The 20,505-nt window shown below is 46.3% G+C and overlaps 2 protein-coding genes across 6 annotated transcripts; both read right to left on the bottom strand.

Annotated features, from left to right (window-relative positions):
* Nucleotides 1-390: 390 nt before the first annotated feature.
* On the bottom strand, nt 391-7,275 carry LOC119846389 (CMRF35-like molecule 5). 4 transcript variants are annotated; one of them, XR_006276464.1, is made up of 7 exons: nt 7,132-7,275; nt 6,054-6,404; nt 4,546-4,866; nt 3,203-3,296; nt 2,924-3,090; nt 1,089-1,352; nt 391-844 (listed from the first exon to the last, which is right to left on the bottom strand). XR_006276464.1 is itself a non-coding variant. In XM_038380005.2 (6 exons), exons 1-6 carry the CDS (start codon nt 7,172-7,174, stop codon nt 801-803), a joined length of 1,020 nt encoding a protein of 339 aa, XP_038235933.1. In that variant the 5' UTR covers nt 7,175-7,275; the 3' UTR covers nt 391-800. The 4 variants fall into 4 exon arrangements, 3 of the variants coding, with proteins under 3 accessions (XP_038235933.1, XP_038235935.1, XP_038235934.1); XM_038380005.2 differs by lacking the exon at nt 1,089-1,352; XM_038380006.2 differs by lacking the exons at nt 391-844; nt 1,089-1,352 and adding an exon at nt 1,359-2,455.
* A 2,478-nt stretch (nt 7,276-9,753) lies between these two features.
* LOC119846390 (triggering receptor expressed on myeloid cells 2-like) lies at nt 9,754-20,149 on the bottom strand. 2 transcript variants are annotated; one of them, XM_043500599.1, is made up of 5 exons: nt 19,889-20,149; nt 15,260-15,604; nt 12,951-13,005; nt 10,471-10,636; nt 9,754-10,195 (listed from the first exon to the last, which is right to left on the bottom strand). In XM_043500599.1, the coding sequence occupies exons 1-4, from the start codon at nt 19,929-19,931 to the stop codon at nt 10,498-10,500; spliced, it is 582 nt and encodes a 193-aa protein (XP_043356534.1). In that variant the 5' UTR covers nt 19,932-20,149; the 3' UTR covers nt 9,754-10,195; nt 10,471-10,497. The 2 variants fall into 2 exon arrangements, with proteins under 2 accessions (XP_043356534.1, XP_038235936.1); XM_038380008.2 differs by having other exon boundaries at nt 12,951-13,008; nt 19,889-20,143.
* Nucleotides 20,150-20,505: the final 356 nt, after the last annotated feature.

Below are 20,505 nucleotides of genomic sequence, written 5' to 3'. Positions count from 1 at the left end.
AAGCAGCTCCCCTATGTCTGCAGACTCATCCGGCAAAACAGCCGGTATCCCAGCTGCTAGTGGGATCCAGAGCACCGTACTGTTATCACTGTGGGAAAGGAATTTGCTGAATCAGGGAGAGAAATGTAGCCTGTAGCACTCTGTCAGTGGTATCTGCTGACATTAATAGTGCTATGGTCCCCAAGCCCAGTGCACAATAGGAGCCAATCCTCAGCAGTTTGGGCAAGCAGCTCAACATACCCAGGGTCCTGGGTGGCTTACTGCTATTCTTACCAGCACTAGCTAGATCAACGTGAACTTGGGTATGCCTACGGTGTGCTGCCGTCACGCTGTTGATGGCAGTGTGGGCACACCCTGAGTTCGGATGAATCAGGACAATACGCTTGTCAATCTGACACTCAACAATGCCTTTTATTTTAGCATCCTATGTGTGAGTAATACATATATCCCATTGCGGCCCCTGGAGATTGCATCTGATGGCTAGATGGCTAAGATACAACATCCGGAATTAGCTGTGCGCACTGCCAAATGCGGTGTCTTTAGTTCCTTTTGCACCTAGGCATTTTCTATTAACTTTGCAGGTAAAACAGGGTTTAGCAAGCAAAGGTTTAATTGTCATGGCTGGTGGCACTGGGAAAACTGAGCAGAACTTTCTCATTCAAAGCATGTGTGTGTCTGCAGGTGTCAATATCTGTGTGAGTATCTCTGCATGTGTACATATAAGTGCTGGAGGGGTTGGAAGTTTGGCTGGAAAGGCTCTTGGAATTCTTTTTCTTTGCCTACTTCTCTTCCTCCTTCCATTAGATCCTTGTCTTACTAGTGTTTTCCTTTCCTTTCTTTAATCCTGAACAAAACAAAACAGGAAATTGGTTAGGTATGGAGTAAGGGATGAGGAATCCATGCTGGTTTCAAGGAGCTGCCTGCTTTTTTGAAAATGTGCCTCTGCCCCCCCCAACACACACACACACACACACACATACACACACACACACACACACACATTTGAAGCCTGGGTCTCCATTGGTGCCAGTGTAAATCAGGACTGTGACCACTGCTTATCAGGCTGGTCAGTATGGTCTTACCGTTACCTAGTTCCCTCAATCTGTTGCTTGCATTTCTTGTCCATTGTCTTCTACTCTGATTGCCAGCACTTTGGGGCAGGGAAAATCTTTCTGTTTTGTGTTTGTACAGCACCTAGCACAGGGGGGCTCTGATTCACGACTGGAGTTCCTGGGTGCCACCATAATGCACATAATAATGATTGCAGTTAACAAGTCAGCCTGGTGTGGATAATGGGACAGTCACATCTGTGGTGGTGTTCGACTCTCCTTAGTGTAACTAGCCTAGGAGATCTGAAACATGACAGTGGATTTTATTTTAGTATCACATGTTTGAGCTATGCACATAGATAATCTGATAAGGATTAGATTTTTATCAGTAAATGTTGGTTTCATCGTATGCACACAAGCCACTGCAAAAATGTTTCCATCGATAATCATCTAAATGTACAGATAGTCAAAGTAAGAAACCTGCTGCTTGAGAATGTATCACAGTTTGATGTGAGGTTATTTACTTTGTATACTGTGGCACGTGGTGTTGACAATTTGTGTTTTAGCTGTGACAAAGCTTTAACTGTTCGAATCTCAACATTTACTGTCATGAAATAATTGTCTGACTTCCCCTATAATTTCCTGCAACTGTGAAAATTTAAATAGATAAATATTATAAAAGCGTAAATAACCATCAATATTTTCTGTTAAAATGATATAACAAAAACTGAATTCTGCCAAGCCTACAACCATTTTACCTTGTAAATTGTTCCCGAGACACATTGGCTCAGGTACTAAACAGATCATCTCACTCCTGCACCTGATGAGTGCACTGCCAAACACTGTGTCTTTGGTCCTTTTTGCCCCTAGGCATTTTCTCCTTAGTGTCACTAGTCTGGGAGTGGGATGGTTTCACCTCCAGGCTGCTGGTTTAAATCCAGCCCAGGTCTGCGCTGACTGAAGCTGTTGTGGAAGGAGTGCTGAATATCACTTCAGTGTCTACTTCATCCGTGCACAAAACCGTGACCAGAATTGCACTAAATGGCCTCTTTCTAGGCCACTTCAATAGCAAGGCCAAGGACTGAAAGGGCCAGAGGACAAATGAACAGACTTTTCACCCCCTAGAGAGGAAAATTCCCTCCACCCCACAGCAGAGTAAACAGTTTACATGAGTAACCTGAAAGATCAATCTAAGATTCTAGTAAATACTGTTTATCGTGAAGAAAGGAAGGAAATCTGGATAGTCTAAGCATTGCTGGAATTTTCAGTTCCCTTTGTCACAGGTTAAAGGGTCCTTTTGCCATTGTGGCAGGGTTGGAGGTTAGAGTGGCACCTGCAGCTCACTTGGATCCACTGGATTCAAAATCTCCAAACGTTCTCCACCAGACAAGACTTTTATTAAAGGCCTGGAAGAGAGATTCCACAATCCACTAAAGTCACCTGTATGTTTTTAAATTATTCTTACACTATTGCCTTTATTAATGTCATTAATGACTTTGATGGCTTGCTTTTTGCCTGTTATGTGAGGGGCATGAGTCAAAGTGTGTGTTGCATCACCCTCTAGTGGCTGGTCCACACAGAGGGTAACAGACTACTACTGCCACCAGCTAATGGAGTTACCCCTTTAGTGCAAGTAATCAAGGTCTCTGCTGTCAGGTCAAACACAACTGGTGACCCATGAGAGGTTATTGCTACATTTAGCTTCTCAAATGTTTTATTGACAAGCAGCTAAGATGTATACTTCAGCCTTACTCCCGGTTCGCACTTCTCATCCTCCCCAGACGCCTCTATCTTGCTTATGTCTGGGGCCCAGCACTGGGGAATGCTCTCCCAGCTGGGGTTCATCCTGCCCCGTATACACTTAATGAGATTACCTGTGAGTGGGAGGAGGTGGTGTTTCTTCCGGCCGTGGATCTCCTGCTCCGTGGCTTTGCTTCTCCTGTTGCTGGCGACGATAAAGATCAGGAGTACTGTCAGGAATTTGGTGCCCAGCAATCCAGCTATGATATAGAGGACATTGAGACTGACCTCAGAGTACCAGCTATGGGAAACCACACATACAACAGTTAGGGTTAACTGGGAAAGGAGATTTCCATCCTTTATTGTGAATCTTGCATTTAGCTGAGCCTGAATTTTTTTCTTTCTGTCTTTACCTCTGCTGATCATTCCTGGCTGCAGTTGGGAGGATGGCTCCTATGTTGTCAATAGGAGGGGATGTAGTCACAAAAGCTGTCCTATCATAAGATTCTGGAAATAAACACACCCCATGATGAAGATAGTACAAGTGAACATTTCCACTGTAGCCATGTCCTCGTCATGAGGAATAAGAACAGAGTTAACTTGTTTGTTAGCAGTGAGCATGGAACATGGGTTTCCTGTGGAAATCCACCCTATCCTTTTGCCTTTTACCAGCAAAAAATATTCCTATGAGTGAGGTCTCTTGGTCTTTGGAATAATCTTGCAAGAGAAGTGGTGGAAGCTCCTCAAATGAGAGAATTAAAATGAGACTGGAGAAAGCCCAGAGAAATATACTGACAGGAACCATCATGCATTGGCCAGAAGGGATGTACTATGTAATCTTTAATTTCTGTGCACCTGATCGTGCAAGGTGTTAAGTGCTTCTTACGAGATGCTAAATTCCCTCATCTCTGAGCAATCAGGCTCCATGGTATGTAGGTGTCTAACTTGATTTCAATGGGAGTTAGGCACCTACATTATTTTGAAGAACTGGACCTCAGCGCTTGCAGAATTTTATTGTATGACTGATAAAAGCCTGGGTATGACAAGAGAGCAAATTTTGAGTACTGCTGGTTAAACCTCAGAAGGACCAGAGGTCCCATTCATATAAGGATCCAAACACTCAGATGCTTAGCTAAACTTCTTTGCTATTATTAGGCTGGAGATTTTATGGGGAAGGGCACCTTCTTGCGAGGAGTCCATTTCCACCCAAGTCGGACCCTCCACAAGAATGGCTTTTCCTATGGCCTGTTCTGTATTTCTGCACTGGCTGAAAGTGAGACGGGCAGAAAAGGAGGAATATCAAAGAAAAGGGCAGTGTTCATGAACCTTGACCAAGGGCTGCGTTCAGTCTGAGATTTGGTCAGGATTCAGCTCAGTTCTTATTCTACCCACCCCAGTTCGGCTTGACACCCATTTAATGCACACTGAAAGTTAATTCAAGCAAAATCTCAAATGGCACAAGCTCGGCCTTAAACCTCAAAAAAGTCAGAATTTTGGGGGTGAAGGCCCAGCCTCTTTATAGCTCTTATGGGTTTTTACCCCAGACACTCAACACGTGGCAATATAAAAGATAATTTGTAGATAATACTAGTAGGTATCAAAAGCCTGTACAGGTGCATTCAGGAATTTTTCACTTGTTTCCTGCAATTTCCCTGCTTTGAGGAGCCCATCTGAGCTCTGCCCTGTAACCACATCCACCAGGGTGTGAGTATTTGCTGACTTTTAAGGGAAGGACAGTTTTCTTTGAGAAACTCACCCAAAACATTCAGGGTGATCATCTTCAGTAGCACGGTACTTCCCTGGAGATGGGTCTCACAATGATACTCCCCTGAGTCATGTAGCTGGAGTGCCACCAGTGTCACTGTAATCTCTCTGGTCCACCGGTCAATCTTTATCCTGGTATTTCCTTGTGTATTAACAATCTGATCGATCTCAATGCTGACAACAGGTTGACATCTGGTTGCAGTTACCATTTTGCACCAGGTAAAATTATTAGGTCCTGTGCTGTTGTCCTTCACAGAATAGGAACAATTTAGGGAGATTGAGGCTCCTTTTTTGGCAGATAGCCTCATGGGAGCTGGAGAGAGAAACCAGTGACTGGTTATTGTGAGAGAGGGAAGGAAAGAGACATGTCCTGCAGGTGTATAAATGCCCCTGCATCTAAATGGGAAGACAAAGGATCAGACCAAACCCTAGCCCAACAGGAGCTTGCAAAAGACATGGAAATAATCTCTCCCAGCCCAAGAGAAATATTTCCTAGGATTGGCTGTGCACAATTACCACGGGAAAACTGCGCAATTCCAAGCTGCAATCAATCGCCACGGGGCAGCCCTGAATCCAGCCTGATGCTGCTGCCACTCTGAAAATGCACCTTCACAACTGGCCCCTCTGCTGCTGGTGATCTTAGCATCCGAGGAGCCAAGGACTGAATGATCCATGAAGAGGGGATGCCTCTCTCATTTCTGGAATGGGGGACCACCCAGGACAGAGCTGAGGTATCATGGGGATAGGGAACAGGGGTGATATAAATGAAGATGCCCCAAAGTCTGGGATGTCTAGCAGCTGGTTTGACCATCCTTCTTATTGGTCATTCAAACTGGTAACCAGGACTTCAAATTGGCAGTGATGTTTCTCCATGTCATGGGGTTTTTATTAGAGTTGGCCAAAGATTTTTTGTCTAAAAGGGGTATTTGTTTTTAATGGAAAATGGCTGTGTGTGAAACAGAGAATATGTGCAAAAAATCTTCACGTTCCTGGAAAAATACTGATTTTTTTATCCAACAACCCGTAACTGAAAATATTCAGTTTTAACCCCACATAATTTTTTTTAAGAGGGCCAAAACACCTTGTTTGTGGAGTTTTGAGAAACAATGATAAAACGTTTTTTGTTATCGAAAGTTTTCAGGGGGCAAAAAAATTTCCCAACCAGCTCTGGTTTCTACCAATGTATGTGCTAGCATACACACACACACACACACACACACACACACACACACACACACACACACACACTTAAATATATATATATATATATATATATATATATATATATATATATATGCATCTGAAACATATTTTGTTTCTATAAGTAGATATAACTTGGGGTTAAAATACATTAACCATCACTCTGTAGTATCACTGGCGTGTCTGTCTGCACAGAATGTGTTTTATTTAGAAACAGGACTGGGAATGGAGTTTAATTTGGAATATCAAGCCTTGGGTTGATTTGTGTCCCAACCTGCTCTTCACTGATCTGTAGCTCACCTTCATAAGATACAGCCACTTTTATCTTCTTCAATGGGATAATCTTCAGATCATCGGAAAGCCCGCACCAGTATATTCCTGAATCCTCTACCTGGAGCTCTGTCATGGACACAGAAATCCAGCCAGTTTCTGTGTCCTTTAGGCTGACCCTTGCCTTTGGAGGGTTTAGAGAATTCCTTCCTGCTGCGGGGGAGCTCAGGACAAGGGTGCGACATTTCAAATCTGACAGCTCCTTGCACCAAAATTTCTCCCTTCGTGAATACTTGTGTTCATTGTAGTGACACACTGTAGTGAGCGCGCCTCCCTGCACTCTTCTCACCAGTTCCAGGTCCTTTCCTGCAATGCAGAGCCCTTTCAAGGAAAGAACAAGTTGATGTTAGAGGTGAGAATGACGTGTGGGGACAGTGGCTCTTAACCAATGACCTGCCCATCATTGCGACTACTTCAGGCTTCTGTGGTGGTTATTCTAAACTCCTTACCCCTGCCTAAATGAGCCTCTGTGCTTAGTGCCAGTGCATATCAGCTGTCTCCTTCCCATTTAATGGTCCATGCTCTGTTCCACTCTGGAGCTTATGTCCAGTCTTCAAAGTGGGTTAGAGTGTGAACAACTAATCAGGAGCAAGGCTGGCTCTGTCTCGTATCGTCTGATAAACTGGCACTGGTCTGATAATCTAGTCCACCGCCTTTTCAGTGTTGGAGTGTTTGCTACAGCACGTTCTCTGTTGCTTTCTCCAGATTGAGAGTACCCAGTTCCTAGGTGGGTTTGGATAAGGAATCCCTTCTAGCAGGAGAGGAGCCTGTTTTCACAATTTGGGGTGTTCAAATCCTCCCTGAAATCCACTTGATGGCTTTTCTTTTCTCTCTAAAATATGTAATTTACTGCGGGGAAAAAAATATGACCCAGCAGGCCAAGCATTTCCTGCCATCACAAATATCTGGGAGCCCAATTTCCGCGCCTGCTCGCAGCCGGCCAACGTGATAAGTGCAAGAGCAAACACGCGCAGTGTGCTACGAATGCAAGAGCCGACGGAATGTTCCGTGTCTACGGGAGGGGAGGGACGATCTCTCGGTGCCTTACCTGTTAGTGCCAGCAGGAACAGCCGGGCTGGGAAGTGACCCATCCTGTAGTGGGAAGTGGCTTAGGTCTTGAAGACGTGGAATGCAGCCTCTAGGCATCTTCAGTGCTGTGAAGATGAATTTCCCCTCATGGGTAGGAAGTGAACTCCCTTTGTCACTGTCTGTCACGTGTTGCTCTGGAATGACAGTGTCGGTTTGGAATTGGGAAAATTCTTTAACTGGGGCAACGTCCCTCAATTTAGTCTTTGGGGTGGGTGCCTATGCTTCTGTGTGTTTGAACTGCCAGCTGCTTCTCATTTTAAAAAGCACAACAGCTTAGCTATTGACACTTGAATTAGGGAGCTGGGCAAGAGGATGGTGCATGTTGACGCTTCAGATAACATTTTTAGCATCAGTGTATGTTATTTTGTTGGCTCTTAGTTTCTGTATTACACAGTGTGGGCCAGATCCTCTTCTGCACCCCATCTCTGCTAGGTAGGGTCAGGGGGCATCAAGGTGATGAAAGTATTTCAAATGGTCTGGAGGCTGCTCTAAACTTCGTAGCGAAGAAGGAACAACTCCATCAGCCTGGGACAGCTGGCATGTAGGGAGACCAGGGATTTCCCACTACCCTCTTGCAGTACCATGATCTCACTTCAGAATGTTTCATGGAACAGAAGTTTTCCAGCGGGCTCTACTGATGGAGGGTAGTTTGGTTGGCTTCCTTGTGAACCCTGTCCTGATTGCACTGCCTACGGTTGCCTGTTGCACCTGTGTTGCACCTCTTATCTTCACCCAGTGGGAAAGAGGTGAGAGTCAGCGTGTCCTGGTCCCAAATGAACCTGAGGTATGTGGAAAATGACCCACAAAGGCTCTGTGTTGGACAGAAGCTCTCTGGAGAACGTGGTTGGCACCTGAACCTGGGAGACTGTCGGTAACGATGTGCAAGGAACCCAGTGAATTATCTTCATACAAACCTCCGTCTGTGTTTGCATTAAGCAAGGTGTGAAAGTATAAGGGATACCATTCCTTTGGGGTCAGAGGCCTGGGGCTGGCTAGCCGATTAGCCCTGCTCATTGCACTTGAGAAAGAGCTGGAACGTAATTAGCTGACCCTTATTTAAAAAAAAAAAAAGGCAGCAGGAAATGGCAGAACGGACTACGACACCCTCCAGGAAGCTAAGGGGTCAGGGGCTGCGCGCCCATTGGACTGCTGCTGGAGCTACTGCAAAGAGGAATTGTGCCAGAAACCAAACGGGCAGAAGGGAGACTGCGTGGAGTCCTTTATTGCTGAGACTTGGAGGTCAGAGCCAGGAAATGTGGGTTACTGGAGTTACTGGCATGAGGGACAGGCTTGGGGAAGGGACTACTTAGCCGGCACAGACTATAAGAGAAGTGTTTGTGCGGGTTTTTTGGTTTGTTTTGTTAAGAAGGCTTAAAATGAAACTGCTGGAAATTGCTTCCCTTGAGAGAGCTCAGACAGAATTATCTCGGGGAGTGAGCTAATTCTGTGAGAGGAAAGCCTGGTCTGGGAGAAGGAAGACGCTCTAAGATAGGCCCCAATCCTCTGACACAGGGAATATCACCTAGGGGGGCTGCCCCACGCTGGTACATTGTTTGGGAGAATCCTTATAACAGGTCTTAATCCCTCTGAACAGAGACGACACTGTTTCTGTCCCTTGGCACTATGTGTGCTGCTCTCTGAGGTGATGTGAGTTTGGTGGCTCTCAGCTCTGGCCCTCTGGGGAGGAGACTGTGCAGCTAAGCATCTTGGATAACGCTGCACACTGATATGGCAGAAAGCAGCAAGCCCCTTTGCTGCGGGTGGCAACCAGAGCACCAGGCTTTCTATCGCCATGGGAAAGGTCTCAATCTCTGGATATGTCTAAGCTGCAATCGTAGGTGTGATTGCAGCTTAGGTAGACACACATGTATTATCTTTAATCAAGTTAACATGGCTAAAAACAGCCATGAAGACACAGTGGGATAGACCTCAGTGCAGGCTAACAATGCAAGTATATACCCAGGCTCCCTGGGTAGGTTTCTAAAGCCCACCCTGTAGCCCATGTTGCCATATGTTCTCCGCTATTATTAGCGTGTTAACTAGATTAAAGTGAGCACAGGTATGTTTGCACAAACTACAAATCACATAGGGTGAGAGAGAAAATTCTCCTTTAACTCTCAGGGTGGAGCCACTGAGACCTGGTAGCAGTATTCGTTTTATGTTCCTACAGACCCAGTGTGAACCTTAGAGCACTAATCACCTCCGTGCTTTGTGGGGAAACACAGAGAGGTATCCATAGGATTTGGCTGTCACAAGTTACTAGCTGCAGAATATAACTGATAAAGCACAATTTTAACCCATCCCTCTTCTCCCACTCTGGGTTGTTAAACCCTAACTCAGCCCTGCAATGGATTCCTGGACTTGTTTCATGTACTGGGAGTGAGATGGCCCCAGATTACCTGATCCAGTGCACTAGTGCCCTATTTTGGTCCACCCCAGGTAAGGTATCTCCCTGGATACGTGGGGAGCATTCTGTTGGTTTTCTGGAGACATCCAGCCAGGCTGGACACACAAAGTAAAACTGCTAGTTTTTCATTACAACACTGAGTTTCAGTGAATCAGGACAAGACACATGGAGAGCTGAGACATGACAATGCCCTTTATTTAGCATCACCTGGGTGAGTAATTCACATAGCCCATTGCACCTTCTGGAGATTGCACCCGAGACACACCATGGCTGCTAAGATACGCCATGAAAGTCCCACTCGTGCGCTAGGCGAATGCACTGTCAAATGCTGCATCTTTGGTTTCTTTTGCAGGGAAGCATTTTCATTAGCCTGGCAGGCAAAGCCTGGCACAGCAAGCAAAGGTTATCCCTCATGGGGGCACGGGGAAAACCGAGCAGAGCTTTCTCAACCTGTCTACGTCTGTGCAGCATCGCTACATGTATGTGTGTTTGTCCTGGGGGAGTTGGGAGTTTTGATGGACAGACTCTTGGAGTTCTTTATTTTTCCACCCATCCTCTTCCTCCTCCTCCCATTCTGTCCAAGCATTACCTGCGTCATCCTTTCAGTTCTCTTGTACTGGAAATGGAAGAGGAACACTGATTAGAAATGGGGTAGGAGATGAGCAATGGAGACAGTTGCTGACAACCTCCCATATGGATGGCAGGCTCATTGCATGTCCATTTCACTTCAGCATTTATCCTCTCCCTTTGCAAGCAGCAAAGTTTGCCCTGGAACCTTATTCCAGTTCCCCAGGGCTTTTTTTCCTCTTGTTTCCCTAGGTCTGTAGCCCAGCACAGGGGAGTGTCTCCCAGTTGGGGTTAATTCTGTCATGTGAACGCTCATGAAATCACCTGTGAGTGGAAGGAGCTGATGTTGGTTCAGATTGTGGCTCCCCTCCCTTGTGGCATTGCTCCTCTGATGGCTGGCGAGATAAAGATCAGTATGGCTGTCAGGAATTTAGCAACCAGGAGTACCATAATGATGCAGACGAATGCATTGAAATGGGCCTCAGGAAGGCTGTTATGGAAAACCAGACATACAACGGTTTAGTTTTAACTAGGAAACGAAGTTTCCCACCTTTTAATGTGGATCTTGTATTTTGGTAACATAGAAAGCCAAAGACAATCACTGTCTCTATCAAACATTCTTCCTGCCCATGCATGGGAGGCTGCAAAGATTACAGTTGTCCCAAACAATAGCTTTAATCTGAAGAATTTCATTAATGGATAAACAATGATATACAGGAACCACTGAAGTGCAGCCAGCTCTGGGCAGGAATGCAGCAGCAGTTTATCAAACACGCAACAGCTCCAAAGAGAAATTCTTCATCTCTTCCTGATCCAAAATTATATGTCCTATGGAAAATGCATGAAGGCAGCATGAACCCCAAACTGGACCTGGGTCAGGATGCCACAGCATATCCATTAGTCTTGTGCTGGCCACAGATGTTCAGGACCTTGGTTTTGCCTCTCATCCAAAAGCGGGATTGCAATACAATCCCATTAGTAAAGAGCTAAACCTTTAATCCGGTGTGAAATCATAATAAATAGTACTGTATTTAATAAAAAAAATAAAATCACAGAAGTTTAACAGCCCCCAAATACTCAGTGGTTGTAGTAGCCTTTAAAAAGTGGGGAGTGATCAATGGAGGTGAAGCATTTGACTTCTGAACTGACATAGGGGCCACATTTTCTCATCTGCTCTCTGTACAATCCCCCTAGTTGTAGAATTTTATCTCATAGGGCCCAACCCTGCAAGGTGCTGAGCAGCTTCACCTTGCTGCACACAGGATATTTTGCACCTGGCAGAATTGTAGCCCTCAGCCTGCCTCTCGGAAGTCAATGGGAGGTTTGCCATTGACCCCACTGGGAGCAAGAGCAGGCCCTCAGAGCCTGATTGGACACATGAAGTTGTTCAACACTTTGAATGGTGGGGGAGATAAGCCAAGGCACAGATGGCAGTTAGGCATTTCCCTCCCATGAGAGTTGGGTGCCTAACCAAGTGCCCGCAGGGTGTCCAGGGTTGGTCAAGACAGAAACCAAGAGTCCCAGGGACATTGCAGCCTGAAAGGCAGAACGGTGACCAGGAAGGCAAGGGCAGCTGATGGAAACGAATCAAATTCCTCCTCCGGAGCAATGGTTCTTGACCTTTTCCATACATGCCTCCCTTTCCCATTCCAGGTCATTACCCTCCTCTCATCTAACCAGGATCTAATGGGGAACCCTCTCCAATTGAACTGCTACCCCTTTTCCATTTAGCTAGGTGCAAAAGGCAGAGTGCTCATTTCTCCCCAGCATTTGTTTATGTTCCCCTTTCCATCCTCCCCCAAGTTGCAAACCTCTGCTCGAGAGGAGGGAAAAAGATCTTCAAACCCGGCCACAGAGGGGTGTCAAATGCTAATCCCCTTATGGGTGTCAGAGCCCAAGACCCCGCAGTGAAATATACCTAAGACAATTAAACAGTCATCTGTTGGAATTCATTCTTTCTGTTTTATTTGTACCAGCCTCTCTCGGATTCTATAGGGAGTGTGGGCTCTGTAATGATGCCTGGCAATTTTTGTGTCAGAACAATCTGATATCTGTCAGGTGGGAGGCGGCTCTTGAGAACAATGTGTCACTTGGAAGCTCCCCCGGGGGATAGAATTACCCCACAGGGATCTGTATTGTATTTTTCCTCTGTATAGTTGGTGTAATGACTGGTTAAGTTAATTTCCATGTGTGCATTCGCTACACCAGCCCCGATTTTTTTTATTTAAAGCTGGTACTGAGGTGGAGTAGAGTGATCCTTCTGCCACAGTGGTTTCAGGCAGCCACTGGGCAGAGCCCATCCTTCAGGCATCACTTGTCCACTTTCTCTAGGATGCTGCTGCCAACCTTCCCCCACTTCTGATAGTCTCTCCTATCACATTATTATTATGTGTAGCAAGGTAGCACCTAGCAGCCCCACTCATGGACCAGAACCCAAATTTGCTAGGGGCTGTACAAACACAGAGCAAAATGACGAGGCGCTTACAACTCAAACAGCTGTGCCACCAGATCAGCCCACTCCTCTTCTGTAGCCAGCCATGTTCTTTCCTATGCCTCATTGGTTCAGTCTCTCTCCCCCTGCCTGCTGCATTCTTTGCAAATCTCTGACTGCTCATCCATGGTAATCCTGTCCTACTGGGCAATGCGTCTGGCTTCCCCCAGCCACTGCAGAGGAGACACACCCAGCAAGGGATATACCCTACGTCCCATCGCTGCTTTAAAGCTGGTGCAGTTGCTGAATGAACTAAACCCAGGGATGTGTTCCTTACAGAGACTGCAGCACGAGAATGAGCCTGCAAGTTTACCTGGAGATGCTGTGCACAGCCCTGGGCTCCTCTGGTGCCTGGGTCTCCATTACACCTGCTGATGGAAACAGAGCAGTTTAGCTTCCCATGCAATGTTTAATCATAACCAGAGGTCATCAGCTTTGTTCTGGCTCCTCGCGGATGCTGAGAGGTGAAATTTGGGACCTCTCTCATACTCTAGTGCAGTGGTTCCCAAACTTGGTTCTGTCGCTTGTGCAGGGAAAGCCCCTGGCGGGCTGGGCTGGTTTGTTTACCTGCCGCATCCGCAAGTTCGGCCGATGGCAGCTCCCAGGGGCCGTGGTTCGCTGCTCCAGGTCAATGGGAGCTGTGGGAAGTGGCGCGGGCCGAGGGATGTACTGGGCACCGCTTCCCGCAGCTCCCATTGGCCTGGAGCAGTGAACTGCGGCCACTGGGAGCCACGATCGGCCGAACCTGCGGATGTGGCAGGTAAACAAACCAGGCCAGCCCGACCCGGCAGGGGCTTTCCTTGAACAAGCGGCGGAACAAGTTTGGGAACCACGGCCCTAGTGTAATGACTGCAGTGGGCTCCACTGCTGTAAAGCAGGAGTAAATAAGAGAAGAATCTGGGTCAGAACCTCCGGCTTGCAGGCCCATTAGACATTTACATGACAAGAGTATCCTGCTAATATTTAGGAAACCATGGTGGCATCTCTGGTACCCGGGCTTGGATACTCCATCTGTGTTCTCGAAATGAGCATGTACATGGATCTTATAGACACTTGTAATCTGAACAGCAAATTCTTGTTAGCCTACAAAGTCCATGAGCAAAACCTGTTTGCTCTGCCTCTGCAGGTGGTATTCCTCTGGGCCATCGAGTGAAAGGAGAAAGACGCAGGAAACCCATGAGGTCACCACCACATTGATGACTGTATCCAAAGAGCTTGATGCCTGGTAACAGGGAACTTTGGGGCTTACTCACGATGGACTAACCTGGCATTGCTAACTGCATGGTTCCAAGGATGCCCAAACTTCACTGCATTAAGAGCCACATTAGCAACTTGCCAGGCGTCTCAAGGCTGCGTACATTTGGCATACGAATCTACGTAGTCTGAGTGCATATCAAACACACAGGACAATAATGTTGGTTTCACAGAATCATAGGAATGCAGGGCTGGAAGGGACCTCGAGAAGTCATCAAGTCCAGTCCCCTGCACTGAGGCAGGACCAAGTAAACCTAGACCATCCATGACAGGTGTTTATGCAACCTTTTCTTAAAAACCTCCCTTGGAAGCCTGTTCCAGAGCTTAACAACCCTTATCTTTAGAAAGTTTTTCCTAATATCTAACCTCGGTCTCCCTTGTTGCAGATTAAGCCCATTATTTCTTGTCCTACCTTCTGTGATCATGGAGAACAATTGATCACTGTTTTTGATCAATTGATCACAGAGCAATGCCCGTCTGCCATGTACATTGGCCAAACTGGACAGTCTCTACGTAAAAGAATGAATGGACACAAATCGACGTCAAGAATTATAACATTCAAAAACCAGTTGGAGAACACTTCAATCTCTCTGGTCACTCGATCACAGACCTAAGAGTGGCTATACTTCAACAAAAAAGCTTCAAAAACAGACTCCAACGAGAGACTGCTGAATTGGAATTAATTTGCAAACTGGATACAATTAACTTAGGCTTGAATAGAGACTGGGAATGGATGAGTCGTTACACAAAGGAAAACTATTCCCCATGGTATTTCTCCCTCCCACCCCACCCCCCCACTGTTCCTCTGATATTCTTGTTAACTGCTGGAATTAGCCTACCTTGCTTGTCACCATGGAAGGTTTTCCTCCTTTCCCCCCCTGCTGCTGGTGATGGCTTATCTTAAGTGATCACTCTCCTTACAGTGTGTATGATAAACCCATTGTTTCATGTTCTCTGTGTGTGTGTATATAAATCTCTCCTCTGTTTTTTCCACCAAATGCATCCGATGAAGTGAGCTGTAGCTCACGAAAGCTTATGCTCTAATAAATTTGTTAGTCGCTAAGATGCCACAAGTACTCCTTTTCTTTTTGTAAATCTGCCCACAGACTCTTCCTGGATGACCTTGCGCAGGGCACCTAATCTCTCTGTGCCTCAGTTCCCTATCTATAAAATGAGGATAGCAGCACTTCCTTGGTCTGCTTAGATTATAAGCCCTTGGGGGCAGGGAGTGTATCTTCCTTCTGGGTATGTACAGCACCTAGCACAGTGTGGCCCTGATCTCAGCTGGGGTCTGTAGATACTATGGTAATGCAAAAAATGAAAGTGCATGAAATCCTGTTGTATTGAAACCACAGCCTGGGGACCTACCTCCTAGCACCTCCACTTTCACCTTCTTTAAGGTCCTTTCTTCTCCTAAGAAGTCTGTCTTGCACTGGTACAGCCCTGCGTCCTGTTTCTGGAGCCTCTCCATGGTCACTGTGAGGACCCCCTTGTGGATGTTGTCAGCAATGGAAGTGTTGCCTTTCCACTTCTTCAGGAACTGGAGCCAGAAGCGGTGAGCGCTGACCACGTTCTGGCACTCAGTCTTATTGACATGTTTGCACCAGCTCTTCTCTCTCCACTTGTTCTCCTTGGGGCTGTAGGTGCACCTGATGGAGATGGTCTCGCCTTCCATTCCGTACACCACCGTGATGTTCTCTGCCACACACAGCTCTGGAGGAGAGAAAGGAAAACCTGACTTAGGTCTCAATCATCTTCTCTCAGTGTCTTTTCTCTCTCACACACAGGCACACAGACACAGACTTCCCTTGTCCTCACTAGGACAATTTGGACCTGTAATTCCCCGTCTCTGTTGGAGGTAGCAACGTAGTGTAGATTAGTGGCTCTCAACCTTTCCAGACTACTGTACCCCTTTCAGGAGTCTGATTTGTCTTGTCTAACCCAAGTTTCACCTCAGTTAAAAACTACTTGCTTACAAAATCAGACTTAAAAATACAGAAGTGTCACAGGACAATAGTACTGAAAAATTGCTGACGTTCTCATTTTTACCATATAATTATAAAATACGTCAATTGGAATATAAATGTGGTACTTACATTTCAGTGTATAATATATAGAGCAAGATAAACAAGTCATTGTCTGTATGAAATGTTAGTTTGTACTGACTTTGCTAGTGTCTGTTGTAAAACTAGACAAATATCTAGATGAGTTGATGTATCCCCTGCAAGACTTCTGTGTATCCCCAAAAGTACATGGACCCCGTTGTAGATGACAGGTTATCATCCAACCATTTACCACTGTCCTCTACGCACCCTCCTCCCTCAGTCCCCAGTGTTTGGGCATGTTCAGATTTAGGATTTTGGTTCAAGCCTTCTCTAATTCTTACCTATTGACCCTCCATTGATGCACCAGTCAGCTGGGTTTTCCTGTGGGGGGAGAGGGGAGGAGATCTTGTTTCCCCAGTGAAGGATTTGTCTCCTGAAATGCCACAAAAGCCTTTCCCCTTCCACATTTTCTTCCTTGCACGATGTTGAACGTTACATGGCCTTGCTTGGGCTCCAGTCAGAGCTCATCAACACCTCACCTTGCCTGGTCAGGTGGCTCAATCCATAGTGAGAGTTCAAGGCCAGAAGTGACCACAGATATTCCAGGCTGACCTCAGTGATGTGAGGCCCTTCCATCCTCCAGGGGCTGATCACATTGCTGGGCCGGGGAGCAAGAAACTTCCAAAAATTGAACCTGGGCCTTTCCTTGGACACTGAGGAAGATTAAATTTACAAAGTCTGCTTGGCAGTTACACCAATGGCCCCTAGCCCAGCTCTGGTGGTATGCAAATGAAATTCACAACCACTATAGGGCCCCTTCATGCTGCCAGAGTGGTGCAAACTAAGGGGTCTTGGTATAATGGAATCAAATCCACAGGCACAAGCCAGTTTCCAGTTGTGTGGTTGGAGGGTTAATTCTTAGTCCTGTTACGGACCTTTTAACACCCATGGTTTTGACAAATCTCCTTTTGCTGTTTCCTGGGATATTGCTAATTCTAGCACTGCCCTAGGAGCAGCTGATCTTTGACTATCTTGCTGTTTCTCCTTAGTTCCTTCTAATTTCTGTTTCTCTTCAAGCTGCAGAAGCAAAAGGACCACATTGTTTGAGATATTTATACATTTAGAAGGAAGCTGTGTGCTATTTTGCGGAGTCTGTGTTTTCGGTGAAGGCTTTTCAGTCACTAGTGACTGCTGCAAAAGAATTCTAAGTAGAACTGAAGACGGGAATACATTGGGAATGGATGTTATAAGGGCTTCGCAGAACTGCCTGTACTGAGATGATTGGGAATGCCACAATGTTTGGAAAGATGCACCATCTTCTCTTATTTGTAAATGTTAAGCTAAAAAAGAATAGGCATAAGATGGATAGGTGTTCTGCAAGCATTGCATATGCTGCTTTGCCAATGCACCTCAGTCCTGACCTGCAGCATCCTGCTATTGTAGTCTTAGGGTTCCACTCCCACCCCAGTGCACCTCAGTTCTGACCTGCAGCACCCCGGCTATTTACTCTTGATCGGAGACTGCCAGTTTAGGTTTGGTAATGTCACATGCAAACCCTGAGCCATTATCTTTCAAAACAATGCTGCTGACAGAGCGCATATTATCTGTGTTCCTCCTCCTTATTCTTTATTACTGAGGGATGATATAGATGAGCCCAAGCCAGAAGTTTGGTGGCCCATGTGTAATGGAAATAGCGTCGGTGCTTGCTAAAACCAAGTAGTCATCTACTATTATGTATATGGCGATAGCACCTACGAGCCCCCATGACGACCAGGGCCGCATGGTGCTAGGGGCTGACAAATACAACACAAAAATGGTTCCTGCCCAAAGAGCTGACAATCTAAGCATAAGACAAGAACACACAGAGTGGACGAAAGATGGTAAGACTGCAGTGGTGCCAAGACTATAGAAGGAGGACGTTGAGAACCGGGATGAGAGTTCTAACTGCCATGGGTGGAGAGGAAAAGCTGTTCCTTACAGATGTTCATCTACTCCTGTGTCTTATTTCCCACATGAAGTCCCCATAGAAAGATGGGAGAGCATCACATATATGCTACTAGCTAGATGACAGTCATAATGGATAGGCTCTCAGTTTCTCTCTGTCCATCTCCCAGGCAGGGGGGGTTTTGAATGGGTGGTAAAGGGTGACCAGACAGCAATGTGAAAAATCGGGACGGGGGTGAGGGGTAATAGAAGCCTATATAAGAAAAAGACTCCAAAATTGGGACTATCCATATAAAATCGGGACATCTGATCACCCTAGGTGGATATCATAGGAGAGTGAGGTGGAAGAACTGTGATTCTGGTATCCTTCTTAAAGTAATGTGGTCCTTGGTTATTCCAGGGTGTTCCAGAAGAGAAATCCAGTCCAGTTTCCTCCTGGAGGAGAGCTGGAATTTTGTTTGTCAGCCTCTGTAGAAAAAGAAGGGAAGAAATTGACAAGATGTGCATGGGATTGGAGGAAGGATGGTCTTGACATTAAGGCAGTGGACTGGGACTCAAATAGGCCCTGGTTTTATTCCTAGCTTTGCTACAAACTGTCCCCTTGTGACCACTGGCAAGACATTTAACATTTCTGTGCCTTAATTTCCTATCTGTAAAATGGGGCTAATGCTTCCCTGCCTCCCGGAGGTGTTGTAAGATGCTCAGTTGTGACGGAGGCCAGATAAGCACCTAGATAGAATTGTTTTCCATTTTGCCTAGATGCATCAGACGATCTCCAGTGGTTAGCCAGATATCCTCATGCCTCGCTCTCCCTCCCGCTGCCCCCAAACTCCTCTCTCCAGGAATCTCTGGAGTGAAAGACTCTGAGTTCCCACATTTAAGGGTTGGTCCTCTGAGTGCTGATGAGGAGTGTCTGCTCTCGTTAAGCATCATTTGCTCCACTAGGACCTGTAGCTGTTGAAGTTTGCATGTAAAATTGTCACGCAAACTGGATTTTGCAATCTCAGTTGCTGAGAGTGCAGTTAAAGGCTCTTGTTATTCTTCCAAGGTGTTTCCTGGTTCTGACTTACAGGTTCCCTGACAGACCTCTAGCCCCACACCTCTGGAAGCACTTGAGCGGTAGGATCTCCAGCGTCCTTGGAAAAATCAAGAGGTAAAGAACACAAACCCTGGAAAGAAATGAAACCATGAATGCAGCCTGCTGAAAAGCCATGTCGTGTAGTGACTTATTGTTAGGGAGCCCTTCTGACCCCCCCCCCACTCCAAACTATCTGCTCCTTTTCTACAAACATGTAATAACTCCCCAGTCATGGTATGGATTCCCTCCTCCTCCTCCTGCTTTGTATATTCTCTGTGGTTTGCATGTTCACTCGCTAAACATGTTACCATGGCTCCATTTGACTCAGTCTGCTGCTTCAAGACTATTTGTGGCTTCTTGCAGACATGTGTCTGGGACTCGCATGAGTCAGGAGGGAGGCGGGCTCATTCTCCATTGCTTTGCACCTGACGTTGTCGTTCACACAGCAAATGCGAAGTGGGTGGATCATGGCACCAAATCCGTATATGTGTATGCAACTGTCCCTTTGCACAGGTGCAGTTATTGCACAAGGCAGTGGAGAAACAGGCCCAGAGAATCGACATCTCTTCAGTACGGTGACGAGGATAATAATCTTGAGCTAGATCCTGCAGGGGGCAGAACACCTCCTGCCAAGTTTTGAACTCCCTCCACTCCTCTTGCTGTTAATCTTGCCCTTAAAAGATAGCTACCTGCTTTGACTTTTATGGGCACTCCCACTGATAAACGGACCTATCCCCCACAATTAAGAACGTTCACAGTAGAATCATCTTCTCTGGCTCAAGAACAAGCAGCTGAGCCTTGTGTCCTGTGCAGCATTTGCCTCATGGGCCTGCTATGACTCATGCTAGATGATGGACAACGCCAGTCCATTGCTCCAAAACCTTCACCTACTCCTCAACCTGACACAAAAGGAGCTGGATGCTTTCTTACCTGATAAGGAGACCAAGAAGACCAGATGCATGAGCTTTTCCATGTCTCTTCTTCCCGCTATCCAGCAGCACAGGGGGGAGGCTGAACAAAAAGAAAAAGGATTCTGCCCAAGAGAGGCTTTGTTCTGCCTTGTTCTGCAGGCAGGAATGGAGAACAGGAACTTGGCTTCTCTTCCCTCCTGGGGATATTGAGCAATGTACCAGGGCACGGATGCTTCTCTGACTGAAAACTGGGGCAGCAGCAATGCCCACTGTGAACCAGGCTTTGTCTAGACAGCCTGAGAAGAGTGTTCATGTGATGAGGAAACCATGCAATGCAGAGGCGTTCCGACACCAAGGGATGGTGCTTTTCATTCTCAATAGGCTTTCCTAGACAAGCCTTTGCATAACGTGAATTTCCCATGTATGGACGGAGATTGTGTCTTGACTATCTCAGGGTGGGCTCTGCCAGGAAGATATCTGAAAGGCGGAATAGTAGGGCGGGATACATCCTTGGGGATCTCATGGAGAACCCTAAGGTTGTATTCAGACTCTTTGCTGTCCTTTAATGGCACAACTGGAAAGGAGCTACAGAAAAGCTTATCCACACAAGGCAGTCCAGCAAGCTCGACATGACCG

This window comes from Dermochelys coriacea, chromosome 21 (assembly GCF_009764565.3).
Source record: "Dermochelys coriacea isolate rDerCor1 chromosome 21, rDerCor1.pri.v4, whole genome shotgun sequence".
Taxonomy (NCBI): Eukaryota; Metazoa; Chordata; order Testudines; family Dermochelyidae; genus Dermochelys; species Dermochelys coriacea.
This window is presented reverse-complemented; position numbering and strand designations above follow the sequence as displayed.